General features: G+C 38.5%; 1 protein-coding gene across 1 annotated transcript in view; it reads right to left on the minus strand.

Annotated features, from left to right (window-relative positions):
• Window positions 1-23562, minus strand: part of HDAC9 (histone deacetylase 9) — a 379234-nt gene that overhangs the window by 157450 nt on the left and 198222 nt on the right. The window contains exons 16-19 of the mRNA XM_008148368.3: window positions 9084-9139; window positions 8752-8839; window positions 2583-2702; window positions 2173-2270 (exon numbers count right to left, since the gene is read on the minus strand). Coding sequence (XP_008146590.2) covers window positions 2173-2270; window positions 2583-2702; window positions 8752-8839; window positions 9084-9139 — 362 coding nt within the window. The remainder of the gene's footprint in view (window positions 1-2172; window positions 2271-2582; window positions 2703-8751; window positions 8840-9083; window positions 9140-23562) is intronic.

Genomic DNA, 23562 nt, shown 5'->3' on the forward strand with positions numbered 1-23562 from the left:
AATAAATGTTTATTTTAAAACCCATACCCAAAAGAATGCTTTTAATTAGTTGTATTTCTTGCTTAAATTAATTTTAACAGTTCTTTGCTTAGAAAAAAAGCGGAAGGCAATGTGTATACGTAAATCTACATTTCAATTACTGCCTACATTTCGTAGATAAAATGAAAAAAAACACACACAATTATCAGTTGATGTTTTAATGTGAGAGGGAAATCATACCTATTGGGAGAAGGAACGTCCTATACTCTACCATGAAATGAAAATGCCTAGTCCAATGCTCCAAAAGTGAACTAGCTGCTCAGAACCAAGAATGCTAGGAGGTACAATAGCTAGGATTCTACAGTCCAATGAAGTCTGTTCAACAAAGTTAAATAAGTAGCAAAGGCCTTCTCAGAGCATTTAAGATGCTAATTAATGTCCATTCTAAATCATGTTGTATGTTATAATAGCAGAATTTTCCAGAACTACTTAATAATGAAATCTTTTTGTTTGCCTCTTTTTTTTTTTTTTTTTTTTTTTGCAGGGAGAGCATGACCGGGCCATTGGCCAATATACCTATATAACTACAACGAGGTCTTTTTTAATTTATATTTTTAATTAATAATAATAAAATACCTATGAATAAATTTAACCAAGGAGGTAAAAGTCCTATACTTGGAAAACTATAAGATAACGAAGATACAAATAAATGGAAGGATATACCGTGTTCATGTATAGGAAGAATTAACATCATTAATATGTCCATACCCCCCAAAGCAATCTATAGACGCAATAAAATCTCTATCAAAATACCAATGAGATTTTCCAAAGAACTAAAAAAAAAAAACAAAAAATTCTAAAATTTTTATGGAACTACAAAAGAATCCTGAATAGCCACAGCAATCTTGAGAAAGAATAGTTAGAGGTATCATGTTACCTGATATCAAACTATATTATAAAGCTATAGTAATCAAAACAGCATGGTATTGGCATAAAAACATACACATAGATCAATGGAACAGAATACAGAACCCAGAAATAAACCCTTGTCTATATGGTCATTTAATCTATAAACTAGAGGCTGGGTGCACGAAATTCGTGAATTTGGGGGGGTGTCCCTCAGCCCAGCCTGCGCCCTCTCCAATCTGGGACTCCTCGAGGGATGTCTGACTGCCCATTTAGGCCCAATCCTGGTGGACATCCCAGTCGGACATCCCTCTCACAATCCAGGACTACTGGCTGCCAACCACTCGCCTGCCAGCCTGCCTGATTGCCCTTACCCGCTTCTGCCCGCCAGCCTGATCACCCCCTAACCACTCCCCTGCCAGCCTGATCACCCCCTAACCACTCCCCTGCCAGCCTGGTCGCCCCAAACTGCCCTTCCCTGCAGGCCTGGTCATCCCAAACTGCCCTCCCCTGCAGGCCTGGTTGCCCCTAACTGCTCTCCCCTGCAGGCCTGGTCCACCCCAACTGCCCTCCCCTGCAGGCCTGGTCTCCCCCAACTGCCCTCCCCTGCTGGCCTGATCGCCCACAACTGCCTTCCCCTGCTGGCCATCTTGGGCGGCCATCTTATGTCCACATGGGGGCAGCCATCTTTGACAGCATGTGGGTGGCCATCTTGTGTGTTGGAGTGATGGTCAATTTGCATATTTCCTCTTTATTATATAGGATAAGGAGGCAAGATTTTACTATGTGGTAAGGACAGTTTCTTCAATAAATGGTGTGGGGAAACTGAACAGACACATGTAGAAAACATAAGCTGTTAACTCTTTGACATTGCTTTTCATAATGTTTTTGATACACACACACACACAGACACACACACACACACACACACACACATCCTGGCAAGGAAAACATAAGAAGAAAATAAACAAGTGGGACTACATCAAATTAAAGAGGTTTTTGCACAGTTAAGGAAACCATCAACAAAACAAAGACAATCTACTGAATGGGAGAAGATATTCATCAAAGATACATCTAGATGTTGATGTACCTTTTTTCTTACATGTATTCCTTACTGCTTTGTAGCAATATTCAGGTCCCCAAACTATATAATATTTGAAGCTTTGATGGAAAGCTCCTTTAGCTACTTTACCTTAGTTAAAAATTTACACTTCTGTTTTCTGTTTGGTATTGTTTCCATTGACATTTGTTTTCTAATTTGCCACTTTCATAGAAAGAAGTACCAACCTGAATGCTTCAAGGTACTCAATATCTCCCATGGGGGGATCAAGGCCACCTGTCCAGGCTATATTTATGTTGTATCCTTCTCCAAGGCCTGTTCCAACCTGGGAAGAGAAAAATCACACCACGGTGGGGAGATGAGGGCACAAGGAAGAAAGCAAGAAGAGGGGAAAACAAACACATGTGAGCTCTTGAAATAAACATCAAACAAAATGTCAAATCAGCCCACCCTTGCTTGACAACCAGTGCTCTGGGTTATGCACTTGTTCTGCACTGGTTCTTGCTCCCGTGGGACAAGTCAGTAATCTCGTGTAATTTAAAACACCAGCAAAGGACAAGAAAATTATGGGTAATCATGCAATGCAATTACCTGAAAGATACAAATAAAAGTGGGGCTCTAAAGAAATAAACCGAACCTCATTTGGGGCTCCACTGCCAGGGAAAAAGTTCCCTTCATCATAGCGATGGAGTGAAATGTACAGGATGCTGGGGTCAGCATAAAAGGCCTGCTGTGTACCATTTCCATGGTGAACATCCTACAGGGAAAAGAAAACAGATGACAAATACCGTCATGTCTAACTCTGCGTGGAGACAACTTTTCTGATTTTGAGTTCCCTGTCTTTCCACCCCACCCTCCTTCTCATTTTCTGTCCTTTCCCTATGTCCTCTTTCTTTCTCCCCTTCAGCTTGCTTCCACACCACCCCCTTTACTTCCTGAACTTTCAGGCAAATTACCCTTTAATGCACTCATTTTTTAAACTGGCTTCTAAAAATCAGGAAACCACAGCGAACATGCCCTGGAGACTCCAGATGAGCAGTCATTGAGAAAGCCCAGTCCTTTGGTACAATTAGATATTTATACACCGGCCCTTTGTACTCTTTGCTTCAGTGATGGAATCTCGCATCCTGTTTTATGGAGGAATTTTATGACTTATTAACTGCCAACAGTTCATAACCCCTCAGGCTTAATTAACTAGCCTCATTGGCCTCTGAAGAAAGACTAATGTTTAAACTACAAACTAGTATTTTGCAGAAGGATCTATGGCTTACAGAGCATTTTTGCAATTCTTGACAGAACACTAAACATACGTGTATGCATTGATTTGCCAAGTCCCACCATTAAGGTCAAAGGCTTTGCAACCAGCTGAGTAAATTGGCTTTCTTGAAGCGTTCAGTTCAGTTAGCAATCCCTCAGCAGTTAGAATCACTTCAAAAGAGATGCCAGATGCAAAAAGGACTTCATACTTTATTTTGGTAAAATCGTGACGGCAAGTCAAAGACACAGGAGCATGAGCTCATTAGCTATTAAATCATTTGGTCTGAAGCAGAAAGATGGCATGGGGCTTTATGCAATCTTGTCCAATGTGCCTAATTTTAATATTATAGCATGGCTCTCCTCCCAGCCTCCTTCCTCCTCTTTTTTTCTTTCCCTACACCATTCCCTCTTCCAAAAACAAGGCAACAAAAAACCTTCGTCATTTTAGTAGATAAAAAATTCTCCGAACATTTGTAAATGATAACAATTCAAAACTTAACAGTTCTTTTTTTAATTGTTTTATGATATAGATATAAGATGGAATTGCCAAAGAAATGGGAAAAATGAAACTAATAGCATTTTTAGCATGTCTTCACTAAAATACCTCAATTAATATACACCCTAATATCTCCTGAACAAAAATAAAATAGATGACTCTTAAAAGTGAACAATCTATATATCTGTATTCAATATAAGATTACTGCTATATGTGTATGCTTTCAAGTTCTCTTATACAAAATTTTTGTCACTCATAACTATATACTTGCATAGTACTTAATTTTATATCAGTAAGAATCATACTATTTTCAACAATGATTCCTACAATTTTGGGGTCAGGCACTACCTTAAATACCTTGCATGACTTAACTTAATCTTATGATGCATATGGTATTATTCCTAAGGTATTTTAAATTAGTAAATAAAACAACTGCTAATTTCTAAAAAAAAAGTAAACTGAGACTCAGAGAGTTTCAGTAACTTACTAAGGCTATACAGAGAAAAAGTTGCAAGACTGGTCTTGAATCCACCTCTTACTCCAAAGGCCAAACTCATAACCATTATATTGTTAACTTACATTCATTATCTCTTTGATCCTCTTAGCAAACCTGTGAAGTAAGATTGGTGGTCATTATTGCTCCTTATTGACATTCATATAACTTGTCTCCACTTCAACCTCCAGCCCAGAACTCCCTCACTAGACACCACCAAGGCCTCCCTGTGGTGGTCCTGAAAGCCTGCACTGAGCTTGCTCTCCACACTGTAAACATATACTAATCCTCTCTCCCTTTTATGTAGCGCATGAATCCAAATCAATTAGGGAATCGCAAACCATTGGGAAGATGTGCATCATTCTAGCTCAAGGCATACACATCAAGAAAACAAATAGCTTACTTAAAATATATCATTCCTAGATTTCCGAATGTTCAAAGAAAAGGAATGGGGGAGATAGCAAACTATTTTCCTTTATGTGAACAAAAATGAAAGTTTCAGCCAAATGTCTTTTGAGATTGCTACTCGATACCTAGAGGATGAACAAAAAAGAACTTGAAAAACAACAGGAATGTTTGCATTTCTACTACATGATAGAATTTTTGTTAGTATTGTAAGGAAAATGTTCCTCTGGGCCGAAATGCATCCATACTTTGAAAACTGAAAATATATTGCCTTGATTACTTTTGTTTCTTTAGTGATGTTTTAAAAGTTTATTTAAGAATGTCAAATAAAAGATGATCCTTTGTTTTAGATATAAAATCATTTGTTCTTGAAAAATGTGTTGGGCACTTATTATTGTATACATTTTTGAATAAGAAATATAGTTTTGCCCACAGCAGAAAAAGGTTTCAACAGACATTTTTTTCTTGACATACACAAATGCATTCTAAAAATATTTAGATAATTCTCAATTCCATATTCAAGACATTAAGAGTTAAAGGTAAGAATATGTCTTTTGTTTTGGTTAACAACATAATATAACCATGAAAATAGAAATATATATATATATGTTTCAGCTTTCTTTGATGCAAAATATTCATATAAGGTAATAAATGCTCAGGTATGATCTGAGTATTTTATACACTAGACTAATATAAGAAAATCATTGGTGATTGTGAGAAAGTCATATAATAATGAAATTAATTGAATCATTAAAAGCCTAAAAATAAACCTTGTGTACTGTATAAGACTTTCTGGAAAATGCTAAAAATCATTTCAATGTTTGAATGCTCAAAAATATACTGCAAAAATTTATTCTATGTAAGAATTTAGGACCAATATGTCATATTAAAATGTTAAAATAGCTTTGAATAAATCATATATTCTATCAGCTAAAGTTATCACTTATAAGTATTTAGTATTAGCACTTGTGACAATTCTTTGGTCAAGGTTGGTATTTGATCAACATGGAAATGCCCCATTTTGACAACCGAAGTGACTTTTATAAAGAAAGCCCAGCACTCGCTGGTTTGGCTCAGTGGGTAGAGTGTCGGCCTGTGGACTGAAGGGCCCCAGGTTTGATTCTGATCAAGGGCACATGCCTGGGTTACTGGCTCAATCCCCAGTAGTGGGTGTGCCGGAGGCAGCAGATCAATGGTTCTCTCTCATCATTGATGTTTCTATCTCTCTCTCTCCCACTCTCCTTCCCTCTCTGAAATCAATAAAAATACATTAAAGAAAAAGAAAGCCCCTAACACATTATTTTCAAAATGAAGTTTACATTAAATAAAAGCTACCTGAGTCATGCAGGCAAATCATACTTCTAGAACAGGTTCAACCCTGAACACAGTGACCAGTCTCTTGTGAATTGAAAAGCAAGTATACCTGCTTCTACTCCTCACCAATCTGAATGTTTCTGGAATGTTCCCCAGAGGGAGAACTGGAATGAATACGCTCCACAGATCAATTAGAATCATTCCTGCCTCAGATACTCAATGCCTCTGAACTTGGCCGTGACCCCCAAAGGAGGTGAATTAGACCTCTGACTCTCAATTTACTAGGCAGGTAAAAATGCAGAAACTAGCTGCTGGACAACAGAGTAGCTTTGTCTTCTGGTGGTCCAAGAATTTGTGGAGCCAGCTCATACTGATTAGCTAAAATCAGTGACTTTGGATAGTCAGAAATGAAGTTCTTTTGCCATTGGAGAACCTTCCCTTCTTCTCTTTTGCTAACTGACAGGACAGACCTGTCAGCCAGGGAGAACGGATGTCTCTGAGCCACGTGGCACTTTAAAACTTCCTTCTCAGCAGCTGGGAGGGACAGGGGAATTTCCTCAAAGTATCCCTGCAGCTGCAGGATTTGGACGCCGTGAAAGTCAGGCTGGTGGTGATCTCAGAGGCAACCCTTTGGACAGGACTTCATCTATTTAGAGAATTTGAAACAAAAACTTCTCTACTACAGCCTGCTGGGACATCAGTATCCTTTATCATTGGATAATGGAGCTAATTCATAATCAAAGGCCAGTCATCTTACAGGATACTCCTTGGAGCTACCAAGCAACTTATTTATAAATCATATAGAATTATCTCCAGCAGTTTTTATTCTTATATTAATGTACAAAAGAAACCTTTTACAGACAAATCCTCCAAGGTGCAAAATATCCATCTATCATAACCTAACAGTTTAGCTTTTAAGTCCGTTGCAAAATGCATTACTTTAGAGCAGTGGTCGGCAAACTCATTATTCAACAGAGCCAAATATCAACAGTACAATGATTGAAATTTCTTTTGAGGGCCAAATTTTTTAAACTTATTCTTCTAATGACACTTCTTCAAAACAGACTTGCCCAGGCCGTGGTATTTTGTGGAAGAGCCACACTCAAGGGGCCAAAGAGCCACATATGGCTCTCGAGCCGCAGTTTGCCGACCACGGCTTTATAGAGTATGGATATCACAAATGTGTTTTCATAGGGACTCAACAGTTACTGATCATCTTCATAGAACCATAAAATGGTAGCAGAGGAGATTCCTTAGGAAGTAATAGTAGGAGATTCCTAAGGATAGGATAAACAGTTTACCAATCTTCTTCCCCCATCATTTCGATAAATTTAGAAAACTTAAAACATTTTCCCACAGTCCTTGGTCTTCATCTGCCATCCTTCCTTCAACTTTTCTGCTTATCTTTCTAACAGAACTTAACAGTATTAGAAGCCTATTATTTTTTTAACTTGCTCTCTTATACCGGTAAATATGCAAGCTAATAATTATTTCAAATGTCACTTTGTATATACATGGGAAAACGGCTACTGACGTCTTCCTTTTTATGTTTTAAGACCTTGCTGCTGTAGTATATCTAGGCCTTCAACACATTTCTTTAACGGTGAACTGTGACTTACATTGAAACTTAAGCATGGTTGGAAAATAACAAAGTTGGCTTTCAATATCTCAGCACCAAAGCGACTGCAGTAAGGCTCCGATACTGTACGTGGAAAAGGTTAATTCTTATTGAGCACTAGAAATGTTTATCAGCCTGCCATTCCTTTTATCTCCTTTTAACTTCACTGAGTATTTCTTCACATGGCTTTGTTTGTGCTCTCGACCCTTTGGTGTGCCTGCTTAACTGAATCGGAGGGCTGGACGGGGAGGCCACGACTTACCAATAAGATTTAATTATGAGTGCAGATATGAACAAGATTTAGACTATTAAGCCTTGCACTTCAAAAAAACTTTTAACATATTTTGCCTTTAAATCTTTTATCACCTGCAAAAATTAATTAAGTGCAGATGTAGCAGGTTCGCTTTGGATGCCAGGGTTCATTTCCTGTCTATGCTTTGTCAGACAACCTATTACACCTCCTCATGAACTGGAGGCAAACCGAAAACGGGGCTCATAAATCACCAGTCAGCTCTCCTTCGCCCTTTCCTGGGCTGGTCCTTTTGGATGGGGCAGATCTCCAGCTCATTATTCATGAATATACTATAGACAACATGCCAAGTGTCATCTGCATTTAAACAAACCATTTGTTAAACAAATTATAACTGTATTGTGTAAGAATGGATCATGTTAAAACGCAAGACTAATCTAATGCCTGTGACTTTTAATCACTCGGGGTCCCTGCCGGGAGTCATCCCAAACTGGCATCCATGATCCGAGCTCTTTTCAGAAAGAATGACATGCTGACTTGTTTTAATAATACCACTGTTGCACAACAAGCAACATGATTGCTAACCAAGGGAAGTGGCCAATTGGTTACCAAAGCAACAGCATTCTTTCCAGCACATCTGACTGCTTAAAGTCTATATTCTGTAGGGAAAAGTAAATTCAGGTTCTGTTGGGTTATTTTAACTGTGGAAGTATCAATTCATTTAAGGATCATAAAAGTTGCCCTGATCTGCGCCTTCTTCTCATTAAATTGCAGTTAACACCATGAAAGTGAAACGTGAATGTTTATGGTTTCAGAACTGCAATCCTGAATTTAATGAGTTTCCACATTCAAAGGAAACCCGCCCTTCAGTTGTTTGCAAGTGCTAAAAGCAAGACAACCTAACAGAGAAATACAAATGCACTCCCTTTTATCTCGAGTCATTGAAAATGCAGCTCTGGCCAGGAATACATACCAGATCTACAATCAATATCTTGCTTATATTTAGTTGGTCTCTCAAGTATTTGGCGGTAATTGCAACTGAATTAAAAAAGCAGAACCCCCTGCGGAATAGAGAAGAACAGAGAAATAAGAAAGCAAATCAGCCGGGAAAACCATTATAAATAATGTTCAGAGCATTTTTAAAAATGCTATATGATCTCTGAAGCCATAAATCTGCTTCTGGGAGTACCTCGCAAGGTTTTTCATTCCATCTGCTAACAATTAGAGGCTTCAGAGACATGCACGGGGCAGGTGACTGCCAGGAACCGTGGCGCTCGGAGATGGGCAACAGTCCCTGGTACTTACATGGCTGTGGATTCTTCAGCGTGATGGCCTGGGGGCCTCACCACAGCAAAGCCATTCTGTAAGAACAAGATAAGTTTGCAACCATCAGATACGGGCAGACTGCTTGGGTCTCCACGTACGAGAGCACCAGGACACACACAAAGACTGAAGTCGGTGGAGGCTTCGGAGCTTGTTTTCTTGCCCCATTACCATTTCATAAAATGAACAGAGATAATATAAACGGTCACATTTTCTCCGATGGTCCCTCAAGAAGGAGGCTCCCACAGAGCCAAGGGTTTTGGAGGTTGTACCTAGCTGGCAAATGTGCACGTCAGCTGTTAGACCGGAATAATACATTTTCAGAACAACTTCTTATTTTATGACACCAACATCCCACAGAGGGAGAAGAAAGTCACTCTTGGAGCAGGTTTGGGTCAAAGTTCGGAAAAACCAGGGAAGATCCAAAGTGAAAATTCTTTCGCTGGATTCCCTCAATGGTTCTTTCCACTCCAGTGTCAGCGAAATGATAGATTTACACTCACACACTCACACACACACAAAAGAAACCCCAGAAAGGTGAAAAAGAGAACAATGGAGAGCCCATATTTCTTCCAGTCTATAAATTTGGCTTGGATGACTGCCAAGACTTGCAACTTTATTGGATTCTCTAAGTCAATTTCTAGCCCACGTTCTGGAATTTTATAAAGAATTCCAGGGCTGAGTAGCAATCAGATCTATCCCTGATCAAGGAATGCCTTAACCTCCAGACGAAGGCGTTGGAATGCATCACACGGGAAGCCGAGGTAACTCCAGCATGAAGGAAGGCAGGGGTCTATAAATCCTTGCAGAGCCGGCATGCTCAGGAAAGTTGGGTTGCTTGATGTAAAAAGAAAATCATTTATCAGGTGGTTCACACCACCTTTCACTTAACTATGATTCAAGTAACTTGCTCAAAAGACAATGTTTCTTTAATATACAAACCTAAAACTTTGGAAATAATTTTACTAGAGCCCAGGGATATTTTTTCCAAATCTTGCTACAAACACAAAGATAATATCAGGAAAATTTATCTATTCCCTAGGACTTTAAGTATACATACATTCTTCTAGAATGTTTTGGTAATCAACACACATGAGTTAATTTGTTATATATTTTGATGAGCACATATATACTGTTGAACTCAGAAGCAAATTAGAAGTCAAATAACACAAAATCAATTATTAATCTACAAGTGGTGATATATTCCCTATTCTTCTTATTAAGGTACTTCCTATCTCTCTGATATATATGATAAATATGAAAGAAATTAAAGGGCTTATGAGAATAGATAATTCAGATAAGTGCAATGTATTTTATTGGAGGAAACAGGATGAAAATAACAACAAATATAATAAAGCCAATATAATTAGCATGTAACAATCTTATAATTAGACTAGAGGCCCAGTGCACAACATTTGTGCACTCGGGTGGGGGGGTGGGTCCCTCAGCCCGGCCTGTGCCCTTTCGCAGTCCGGGAGCCCTCGGAGGATGTCTCTGTGCGCTGCAGCAGAGACGGGTACCTCCGCTGCACTTGCCAGCCTTCGGCCTGGCTTTTGGCTCCCCCGTAGGAGCACACTGTCCACCAGGGGAAGTTCCTGCATTGAGCATCTGCCCCCTGGCGGTCAGTGCACGTCATAGCGACCGGTCATTCTGCTGTTCGTTTGATTTGCATATTACCCTTTTATTATATAGGATTAACATTAAAAATTATATTGTACTATTCAATTTAAAGTACTACCCTTTATGGGTAAAGGGCATGTCTAGAAATACAAAGAAAAAATGCAATGATTAATAACCATAAGAAAAAATATTCAACTTATATTAGTAATCAAATAAAAGCAGATGAGAAGCCCAATAGAAAGACATTTTTTTCCAACAAGGAAACTGGAATTTTAAAAAATATACTAAGCTGACAATGGAACTGCGCCTTATAGACTCATAAGTGCTGCTTACAGAAGGATAATTTATTATTGCCTTTCTGGAAAATAACCCACCCCTAGGTATCTAGAGCCTTAAAATATTTATATAACCTTTGAATATATACGTAACGTAAGAATAAGTAATCTACCTAAAGGACTTTTGCCCTAAAGGTATTATTAACTGTAGACAAGTATTTATGTAAAAGATAATGTTTTATTTACAGTAGGAAAAATGGGAATTATCTAAGTTAACTAATAATAGAAGAATGTTTATGTGAATTATGCTACATCTATACCGCAGAAAATTAGGCAGTCATTAAAATTTTGTTATTATAAATATTTAGTGAACAGAAATACTTACCAATTTTAGAAGTATTAGTGTTAAAAATAATATATACAGTATGATATATATGTAAATGACAGTATTATGTGGGTTATTTTTAATTGCTAATTTCATGTCTTTTCCAAATGGTTTTACAACAAACATTACTTCACAGTAGAAAAAAAAAAGCATAAAACAAATAGAAAGTGGAGAGGTAGATTTTAATGGGTCTTAGAAAGTGTTGTGCTCAAAAAGGCTGAAAAATGATGTACAGGGTATTCTGGGCAAGAGGGAAAGCATGAACAATGGCTCAGAAGAAAGGATTTTGGAAAATATTATGTACAGGAAATCAATATAAATAGAGATCATGTTAAAGAAGAAAATGGAAATGAAATCATATAGGTCATTAGTTGGTTTATTGAGAACAAACAAATAGAATTTGAATTCCATCTTCCTTTTTTTCTCTTACAGCCAAATTCCCTGAACAAAGAAAGGGTCTGCCTTTCACTTTACAGTCTTCCACAGTAACCGCCACCATTCTGCTAAACTGCTTCTGAACCTGCTTCATTTGGGGTTGGAAAGTGTCTTCTTTTTGCCAATAACAAACCTTTTCTCAGTCATTATGAGCCACCTAAACCCTGCATTGTGCTCTCAGAAATGATACACTCCCCTGCCTTTTCCATGTCTTTTCTGAATACCCCCTTTCCTTAGCAGAAACCTGGCAAGACTGCTTCTCCTGTAATCTACCTGCTCAAGTGGTAGCTCCTTCCTCTCTGATACCTCCCACACCTGCCTGCAGCAGATGGAGCTGGTTTTCTCCTCGTTCCTCACGGCTGCTCTGAGAGCATAAACCCCACTGAACCCACCCCGCCCCCATAATACTCTCTTGTAAAAAAGGATTAGATCACCCAGGAAGAGAGAAGACAGAACACAATAAGATGACAGACTGCGCCCTGGGCCAGCCCGCTCCCTTTCCCACCTGTTACACTAGTATCTATCCCATCACCTGCAGTTAGGATTCCATTCCCTCCTATTTTTCCACTATAATTTATGTTAAGTTCCAAATTATATATATATTTCATTAAGGTTTAAATACGCTCAAGTTTCTGCCATCTTGAAAATAAAATTATACATTAACCAAGATACTACAAATATATTCACCCTTAGCCCCATTGATCCCTCCAATTACCACTCTTTTCATCCCCTTTAGCAACCAAAATTCTTCAAAGGGTGGTCTACCTTGCTTTTTCATTTCTCCTTTTCTTCTCCTCTGCCTTAGTCACCAATCTCTACTTTCTCCTCCACATCCATTAGTCCACTAAAGAAGTTTTACTAAGGTCACCAATGGCCTCCATGTCGCCAAATCCAATGACATTTTTATGGTCTCAGCCTATTTGGCTCCTCATTAACTAACAACATATATTAGCTACACCTTCCATATTAAACACTCTTCTCTTGGCTTCTGTGACTGCATATTCTCCTGCTTTCCTTATCTCTCTTTCCCCTTCCCAATCAGTCTCCCTTGAAGGCTCATACCCCTCAGCCTGCTCATTAAATACTGAAGTTATTCAATACATCGTCTTAGACTTCTCTTTTCTTTCTACCCTTACTTCCTAGGCAATGCCACCACTCTCATGTATTCAATTACCACCTATCACCAGATACGTCACAGATATCTATTTCCAGGATGAACACTCCACTGAGCACCAGACCAAAATATCAGCCCATGTATTCAATATTTTAGTTGGATATCCCAAAATCACTTCAAATTCAACATATCTTTCCCCAGCCTTCTCTAACTTACCAATGTTACCATGATCCATCCACTCTCTGAAGTAGGGAACCTGTTATCCTGAGTTATCCTTAATGGCTCCTCTCCCTGGCCTTCCTCCATCTCATTTTAATTCATGACCAATTCCTGTTGATTTTGCTTCCAAACGCCACTCAAATCTATGTACTTATATCAATATCCACCCCTTGAATATTTTGCCTTCTGAATTTCTGTCTTTCTCTCCATCAGCTTCCAGTATTTATTCTTAGTGATTTCAATGTCCACATGGACACTTCATTCAATACCCTGATTTCTCAGTTCTCTGACTTCTCACCTTCAACAAATTTGTCTTCTGTTTACAGTCATACTCCTTGACCTTACCATTACCAGTAAAACAACTCCTCCATAATTCAATGTCAAACATCTATCTTTCCTACTACCCTATTTTCCAGCTAATGCCTCAAGTGCATTGAGACTTCCAATCAATTGATCTCACTTAACTTGTACTGTCATTTACCCCACCACCATGTTCACGTCCCTCCTCTCTGGACTTCAGGGTCCAGTATATCCACTTCCTTGTATGTACCTTCAGACACCCTGTCCCTTTTGCCCTCCAACATACAGCTCTGGTCTTTCATAGTCTGCTCTGGCTACCACAGTGAAATACCGCAGGCTGGGTGGCATAAATAACATACATTTATTTCTCTAGTTCTGGAGGCTGGAAGTCGAGATTGAGGTCTAACAGGGTTCGGTCTCTGTTGAGTGCACTCTTCCTGGTTTGCAGATGCTTGCCTTTTCCTTGGAGTCCTCACATGGCCTGTCTTCTGATGCACTTGCAAAATTGGGAGAGGGAGAGGGAAAAGGAAAAGGAGAGGTAGGAGGCAGGAGGACACTCTGGTGTCTCTTACTCTTCTTATAAAAACACCAACCCTATCAGATTAGGGTCCCATCCTTATGACCTCATGCAACCTTTATCACTTTCACACAGACCCTATCTCCAAATGGGGCTTCAACATATAAATTTGGGTGGACACAAACCTCTAGTCCACAGCATACTTTCAGTCACTTTGTCCCATTTTCCTTCAACATATTTCCCGGGTAAAATTACAACACTGATTAAGAACAACTCACATATGCTCTGTTCCTGCACCTAAGCATATATATATAAAAGGAACATAGCCAGTCTTCCTTTAAATTCATGATTACAAACCTCAAGCAGGCTCTTCAGGACAACTAGAAATCACACTGTATTTTGTAGTCAATTAACTCTTCTTTCAGAAAAGTATTTCTATCTTCTCTTTTCTCAAATCTCCATTAACCCTTGCTCAATCTTTACCCCTTGCTGATGACTTTGCTTCTAATTCCACTTAGAAAATAAAAGCAATTAGAATAAAATTTCCTCATCTTTCCATAATAAAATCTACCCTTCTTTCCCCACCATTCCCTGATCCTAAGAGTTAATTCCCCTGAGTATTCAATGGCACCCCCTCTGACCTATTCAAGGACACCTCACCTACAGTTTTCCCCTCTCTCTCTGGTACCATCAGTGTTTTCCTAGATTGGATTGTTGCCACCAGAGTAAAAAACATATAAGTATCTCTTCTTAATAAAAACAAATCAAGCTCAGCTGGCAGGGCTCAGTGGTTGAGAGTCAACCTATGAACCAGGAGGTCACGGTTTGATTCCTGGTCAGGGCACATGCCTGTGTGCGGGCTCAATCCCCAGTGGGGGTTGTGCAGGAGAGGCAGGCAATCAATGATTCGCTCTCATCATTGATGTTTCTATCTCTCCCTCACCCTTCCTCTCTGAAACCAATAAAAAATATTTTTAAAAAATCAAAATAGCCATAACTGGTTTGGCTCAGTGGATAGAGCGTCAATCTGCGGACTGAAGGGTCCCAGGTTCAATTCCAGTCAAGGGCATGTACCTTGGTTGTGGGCACATCCCCAGTAGGGGGTGCCTATGAACCAGGAGGTCAGGATGTTTCTAACTCTCTATCCCTCTCCCTTCCTCTCTGTAAAAAAAAATCAATAAATATATATATTTTTTAAATCAAAATAACAAATAACAGTATTATACATGGTATGGCAAAAGTAGGTTTACAGTTGTTTGTATAAAAAATATAATATACAAAAATAAACTCTGTTTTTGTATACTCACAACTGTAAACCTATGTTTGCCCACCTCTGTATTATAATGCTATAAGGTAACATATAATACATCACAATCATATTTACAAATAATAATGTGATAAATAATAAGCTCTAATGTTTTTTACTTCTTTAATCCTAACAACATCTGAGGGCAGATAATATTATCCTCATTTCATAAATGAAACAATGCAGTCATAGGAAGATTAAAGAACTTGCTTGAAGTTTATAACCAGCAAGTGACAGTGCTGGGATTCTATCCTAGACAGGCTGGCACCGGAAGCAGGTGCATTTAATAAAAACAAGCATTTAAGACTGGCTGCACTGTACAACCTGGCCTCTGCCCACTTAAGCTTCACCTTGTACCACTATTTGGTTTGTTTTCTCCACTCCAGCCTTTGCACATGCTCCTAGCTCAATGTAGATTGTTCTCCACTTAGCTCTGCCCTCCTTTTACCTGGATAACACCTCCTTATCTGCCCATTTCCATTCCAACATCACTTCCCCAGGGTTTCCCTGAGCCTAGGCCGGTCCCAAGCAGGTTCCTCTGTTTATGCTCTTAAAGATCTGCCAACCCGTGTTTCTGAGAATGTGTCTTAGTTTGTAATGATATACTGGTCACTGCAATTGATTTATTTGTTTTATTATCAATTATTGTGATTTATGATTTATGTCCACACCCCTACTTCCCACAGTGGGGTCACCACTTTATGACTTGGTTTTATCATCTATACTTACATAGTGCATGGCACACAGCCAGAGATCGGCAAAGAATAAAATAGATGTGAATAGCTGCTACTCGGGCTCTTCTTCCTGTGGCCACTCCTTTGCTCTGACCTTGGCTGCCTTCCTTCTCTCAAGGGTCCGAGCTTTTGCAGGCCTGCTTTTTTGTGGGAGGTTGCCTCTTAAACTTCCTAGCATCTTCTTTCTTATACATAAAACACTTTATTCCTTACAGTTAATGGGGTCTTTTATTCAATGAACTATTGTGGAAAGTAAAGATATTATTATTATTTTTACAGAATTATCTGATTTTCACACTGGATTTTGGACCTCTTGACAAGGAATTTGTTTTGTAATTTTCTGTACCCTTTAATGTCATGTGCAAAGATTTACTGTATATGATATCACTTGAACCAAAATCGTTGTCTCAAGAATATTCAAGGAATGTTTTTGAATGAGCATTTTAAATATATAATTTTCTGTCTTTTAAAATAACTTAATAACCTACTAGCCTCACAAAATATATAAAAACTTGTATATAATAATAAAGGATTCAGTGGCTCAGCTTACTTTCTCATCTAATGCTAATAATCATTTACTTTTGTAAAAAATATTGTTTTCTCAAACTTTAGAGTTTCCTCTTTTAATTTGTGAACATCTCAGACTTTAGTAAAACCTCCAAATGATTCCACACAATTTTAATGTTTTCCTACTTTACTCCATGCAATCTGCTTTATATTTTTCAAAGTTATGAAGACCAAGCAGTTAATCTAAACAAATGCATGCTAATGTACTTTTCTGTGAATGTATATCAATTTAATGATGATGTAATTTTTATCTTAATATTCTAATTTATGAAAAGTCTTTTAAGTTTTAGATTCTCTTCAGTCACGAATGTCACTAATCATAGAGCTCTGGCAGTATTTTACCATCACTAAGAGTAACAATTAGTGTTTAAAGTACTGAGTGTGCTCACATTCTTATTTGTTGTTGTTGGTTACATTAGTGTTATGGATGTTTCTCCTCAAGATAAGGATGTGTTTTCTGATGTCCTAAGGGCTAATGCAAGAGACTATCTCCTCCCCATATATAGCCAGGTGACATCCAAGGAAGGGAGTAGGACTTTGCATGTAAAAATGAATTTGACCCTAGCTGATTTGGATCAGTGGATAGAGCTTCGGCCTGGGGACAAAAGGGTCCTGGGTTCCATTCCAGTCAAGGGCATGTACCTTGGTTGCAGGCTCCTCCCCTGCCTGGGCCCTGTTGGGGCACGTGCAGGAGGCAACCAAAAGATGTGTTTCTCTCATATCGATGTTTCTCTCTGTCTTTCCTCTCTCTTCCACTCTTCCTAAAAATCAATGGGAAAATATCCTTGGGTGAGGATTAACAATAACAAAAAGGTGAATTTGAATGAGAAGGAAAGGAGTCCAATCATTCTAGACTAAACTGACTATTTGCATAACTAATGACGTTTTCATTTTCTAATCAACTTTACCAAAATGTCAAATATATTTGTGAATTCCATAGTCAAACCCTCCCCAGGAAAGTAAAGAACAGGCAGTAAGCACATCACTAGAAGTACTTTAAACGTTCACTGTTTTACTCCACCTGACCAAAGTTCAGATTCCTCTCCATAAACTCTGTTTATTGTCAGGGCACTGATGGAAACTGAAAATTAGAAAAGTAGAAAATAATCTTAATATTTTAGTTGTTGCATTCATTAAGATAGTCTCATGGACAGCAGAAATGCATATTTTCTAACATCCCCATGGTCAAATGGGTATTCAATGGATAATAAGCATTACTAATTCCAACTTATAGAGAGTAATTTAGGTTTCAGAAATCATAACCATGGCCTAATCACCACTGAGAGAAATGTAGAAAGTGAAGAACATGTATACATTGTACAACAGAACCAAGCAATATATACAGAATCCAGAAAGAGAAAAGCAAATATTATTTATAAACTCTTAAAATATTAAGCGATGAACTAAAGTTTAAACTACTTATAATATCCAGTAGGCCCAACAGCCACTTACTTTGATTGATTTATTCTTTATGAAAGCATAACTGCATAGTATAGAAAGTCTGTGTGATAAACTGATAAGCAATTGTGTTACTTTGTTAGCAGTAGTTGATCAACTTTTAGCTTTTAACTTAATTTGTAAAATGTAACTCTAGTTTGGGAAGCTACAAGAATAAAAACAAAGAGATTTGTCCTGTTGAAAATGTTTTATATATAACTTCCTACAATCCAAAGAGTAATTGAGCATGTCAGACCAGTTGATTGGAATTCTGTTTTTAAAATTTCTCTTTTAGTGCATTGCTAATTTAGAGCTCAGTAATTTACCTCTCAATGCCTAAGTATTACCAACTAAAGTATTTCTGAATGTACTGAAGTATCAATCCTCAATGAAATATGTATAAAACCAAGCATAGCATGGAAAAACTAGCATCTTGTGGAATGCCTATGATGGTTCATTTGAACTTGACTGAACTTTGCTTCCCTTCCAAATGGTGCCGGTTACACTCATCATAGTGGTATGAGATTCTTTTGGCTAACAAAACTGAAAATTCTTCAGCGGCAATTGTTCAGTGTCCCTGTTCATATCACTGGACGTTAAAATTTTAAGGTCAGATCATAAATGAAAGATGAGTGAAATGATATCATGTAGCATTTGTCGGTCGGTCCCGGCCCCCCCCCCCACCCGACTCTGCTAATGAATTGGGGATATAGATGATCAGAAACCAACTCAGGAGCAGAGAATGAGAAACAGAAACAGATATCGACTCCTTCTCCTTGCTTTCCCCACTTGTTGACCTTGTAGGAGCCTGTACAATTGTCTCCGCTTCTACTTTTCAGGAATGGCCCAGGCATAGCAGCATCGTAAATGACCTGTTAAATAACCTGCTATCTAGAGTTGACCGTTATGGACACGATACAGCTAATCATTTGTTCAACATGCCTTATAATGTTGCTTCTTATTCCACTTAGAAAATATCCATGGGGGACACGTTCCAAGACCTCAGTGGAATCTGAAACTGCAGATAGTGCCAATCCCTCTGCATATTTGTGTTTTCCTATAATAGTAATTATAATAATATGATATTATAATAATAGGAAGATAATATACTTATGACATAGTTTATAATCCACTTATAAATTGAACACAGTAAGCGATTAACACTATAACTAAAAAAAATAGGATAATTATAACAATATACTGTAGTAGCAAAAAGTTATGTGAATGCTCTCTCTCACTCAAAATATCTTATTGTACTGTGCTCACCTTTTCACTTAAAGGAAGCACTTTATGCTTCTCTTTGTCATATCCGAATTGCCAGCATCCCTACTCTGGCACTTTGAGGCCATTATTAAGTAAAATAAGGGTCACGTGAGCAAAAGCACTGTGATGCCAGGACAGTGGTCCTGATACCCCCGATGGCTAAGTGACTAACAGGCGGGGAGCGAGCACTGCGTGGGCATGCTGCCCAAAGGGATGGTCCCCATCCTGTGCAGGAAGGAGCAGGGCGGGGTGAGCTGTCTTCGCGCTACTCCCACTGTGCACAATTTAACATTTCTCAATTGTTTCTGTTCGGAATTTTTCACTTAGTATTTTTGGACCGCAGTTGACTGCAGGTAACTGAAACCACAGGAAGAGAAACTGTGGGCTAGAGGGGATGACTGGGCCAGCTCCCACTGAAAGCTCCTATTAAACAGCAACTGCAGATCCTTGGCATATTCTGAAGTCTCCTCTTCAGCTACATGGATATCTGTGATGAAAAACAGTCCCACAGGATTTCTGAGCTTTATTTTGTTGCAATAAAATCTTATTTAGAAATAAAAGAAGTGCATTATGTCTACTACACATCATAAATAGTTGGTTTGCCCTACCATGTCAGTCTTTAAGACAGGATGAAATGATATCATCTTAGGGATCTACAACCGACAAATGCTAGACTTTATCCACTTGTGCTCAGTTTCACAAGTCTATAAGAAATGCTGTATACTCTCTTTATTGTTAATTCCATATGTAAACATATAAAATCTAGGTCTGGGATTCTTTCTGGAATTGAATAGGAATATGAGGATAAAATACTGTACTGAAAAATACTTGAACACTCAGTCAATAGGTATCACCTAAAGATATCCGAACCATTTGTAAAATTTTACACTCAAACTAGTAAATCAAGCCTTCTGGGTCCTCCAAAACTGCAATTCACTGGGATGCATAATATTTTGGAATATGCTAATATACTCCTTAAAACCAGTTAACTTTAGTCTTTAAAAGGGGCTTTCTAAATAGACAGTTTGCTTTAGAACCAATGCTATTAATCTACATCCACTGAGGGGAGAAACATTTCACAAAGAAAGTTTGTCTCTCACATCCTAGAATCTGGGAGGTTAAAGGAAGCAGGGAGACCTGCCAAGAAAAGAATAAGGGACATATGGGAATACCATTTTGTTTCTGTGAGTGAGTGCAAGGGAGCCAGGAAAACAGGAGCCCAGCAATAGCAGTTTAACTGAATGGTGGAACCCAAAGCACAAGCACAGCTGCCAGCTCTTCCTCCGGAAGAATCCAGAAGGATGGAGCTTGATGACAGTGCTGGAGAGCGGTTCTTAGGAAGCCTGGCATCTGTGGCCCCTAATGCCCACAGCTTGGCAGAGATGTGGCTACAGATAGGAATACACACGTTCGAGGAGAACCAGTCTCCTGGTGGAAGGGAGACAGGGCATGTGATGGTGCTTATATTACACGATGTAAGTTGATCCTTGAATGAAAATAATAACAATGGAATAACTATGAAGAAGTTTTTGTTGTGAGTGTGGTAGGGGGAAGACATCAGGATGTGGGTCGTGGTAAGGCAATAACAACCCACTGAAAGCAATTTGTTTAGTTTATCAACCAGTGGTTTCAGTTGACAAGATGCCCAACAATTTAATTCTTTTAACTTTTAAAAACATGACTGGTTTTTGGACCACAATGACCGAAAAAAATCAGGTATTTTTCATCACAAACAAAAGAGCCTCAGTATGAAAACTTTCTGAAAACAAGAAAGTAGGGCAAAAGAGTTTTTGCTTTTTTTCTTTAAGAACCAGAATAAAAACAAAACATTTTTAAGACAGATAATCAGAGTCTTCCAAGACTATAATAACACAAAATAATAGCATGACATTACAATAATGGTAATTATAATACTATGATATTATAATAATAGGAAGATAATAGTAATGACCAAGACCTGAGCACAGATGCAACTGAGGGGGAAAGACTGTATCAATAAATGTCCTTTGGTAAGATCACAGTTGTCATTATACTCACATATTGCTATAGCAGATTTGCATTTAATCAGTGGTAGTTTCTTGGTATCCTTTGGTATATACATTTACTCATTTAGATACATGACATTTCAAAAACCTTTAGAGTAGCAATGTACATTCTATAACTATTGTCAAAATTTCTAAATTTTATGTACACAAGTTTTAACTTTGGCCATATCATTCTTACTATAATTGTAAGTTTTCTTCTTCCATTAAATTCTAATTCTCCATCACCATACACTATAACAAAAATAGCTACAAACAATTAAATTGGTCAATTTAGTAAAAAGTAGGCAACTGGCTTGGCTGGCATGATTCAGTGATTAAGTATCGACCTATGGCCAGGAGGTCATGGTTTGATTCCTGGTCAGGTCCATGCCTGGGTTGTAGGCTCAACCCCCCAGTGTGGGGTGTGCAGGAGGCAGCCAATCATTGATATATCTCTCTCTCTTTCTCCCCTCCCCCCTCTCTCCCTCTCTGAAATCAATAAAAAGTAGCTAACTGAATAAAATTTCAACCAAATGAATTAAATTATGTAGTATTACATATACAACAAGATCATGTAGAAAAAACACCAGATCAATTGACCAGTCTTTCTTCATGCTGTGTGTGTGTGTGTGTGTGTGTGTGTGTGTGTGTGTGTGTGAAATTTACTGCCATATAAAATTACAATGATATAGAATACTATGTTTTCCAAGTATGTTTGATATATACAATTTAGACACTGGTATCAAAAAGCAAAACTCTTGACATGGCCAGTATGGCTCAGTTGGTTGGAGTATCTTCTAGTACATCATAACGTGGCAAGTCTGATTCTCCATCAGAGCACATACCCAGGTTGTTAGTTTAATCCCCAGTCAGGGCATGTACAAGAGGCAACCAACAGATGTTTCTCTCGCTCATTCTCTACCTTCCTCTTTCTACAAAACCAATAAAAACATACATTTTTAAAAGGCAAAACACTTTTGTAAAGATGGAAAGAAAAAAGCAAGGAAAAACCTGCATTATAGATGATAAACCAGCAGGTAACAATGTAATAGTATCAAAGATAAAAAACAAACAAATTAGTTGGAAGATTTTTCCCTATTATGTAACACTGGAGGCCCGATGCACGAAGATTCATGCAAGAATGGGCCTTCCTTACCCTGGCTGCTGGAACCACCTTCGCTCCGGCTGGAGCTGCCTTTTCACTCTGGCCCAGAGCCGCCTTTCCGCCTTCCCAAGATGCCCAGACTATGTTGCCGCCATGGCGACGACACAAGCTTCCTGCCCCCCCACCTGCTTGGTGCCTGCATATGCAAATTAACCCACCATCTTTGTTGGGTTAATTTGCATACTCACTCCTGGTTGGCTGGTGGGTGTTGCGAAGGTACAGTCAATTTGCATCTTACTCTTTTATTAGTGTAGATTTGCTCTATACTGCAAATATAGAAAATATAGCAGTAGAAAATCTTGTAAGTAAATGTGAAATTTGAGAGTGGAATTTATTTCAGGAATTATTCTTTCCCATCTAAGTTATTTTAAAACTATCATCAGGACTTTGACTAAAAGTGTAAAGTAGGTGTCAGGGACTGAGCAAAGCTCAGCAAGATTTAGAGAGAAGAGAACTGTAGACAGATTCTGAGGGCAGATGCAGCACTTCTTAGTCAGTATGAGCTAAACCACATACAAGTAATGAAATCTGGACAGCCCAGAGCCAAGAACCAGACGAAGAGGCTGGACTGGGCAGATCCAATTACCGTGGAGCAGGCACTTAAAACTACAAACTAGAAAGTGAAATATTAGCCATCAGAAAAGCAGGCGGGCAGAATAAAACTAAGGGGAAGCAGATTGCGCAGCAGGATCATCACGGGCCAACTAACCAAAGGGTCTCGATCTCTGAGAAAATTATCAGAGTAATAGGCAGTCTCACCTTTTAATCAGAGACTTGCAAAGTATTTGTATATCTGTCATTTTTCTGAAGTGTAAATAATCCCATAAGTGGACTAATTAAGGAAGTTTTCATAAAAAGTTGGAGCACTTGGAAGTGAGCAGGTCAAGAACAAGGCAGTTTCCCATAAGAGTAAGCATGTAACTGCCAAGGTTTCCCCTTTCCCCGATGTTTGGGGAGCCATTCACAGTGCAGACAGTAATTAAGTAACATATTCGTCCTCTCCTTCATTCAAGTTGAATAATCAAATAAAGTAATAAGTCAATGTTCCCCCTTTCTAATCACTGGCATTTGCTCCTTATGAGTGAGTGTGAGAGATAAAA

This window comes from Eptesicus fuscus, chromosome 14 (assembly GCF_027574615.1).
Source record: "Eptesicus fuscus isolate TK198812 chromosome 14, DD_ASM_mEF_20220401, whole genome shotgun sequence".
Classification (NCBI taxonomy): Eukaryota; Metazoa; Chordata; class Mammalia; order Chiroptera; family Vespertilionidae; genus Eptesicus; species Eptesicus fuscus.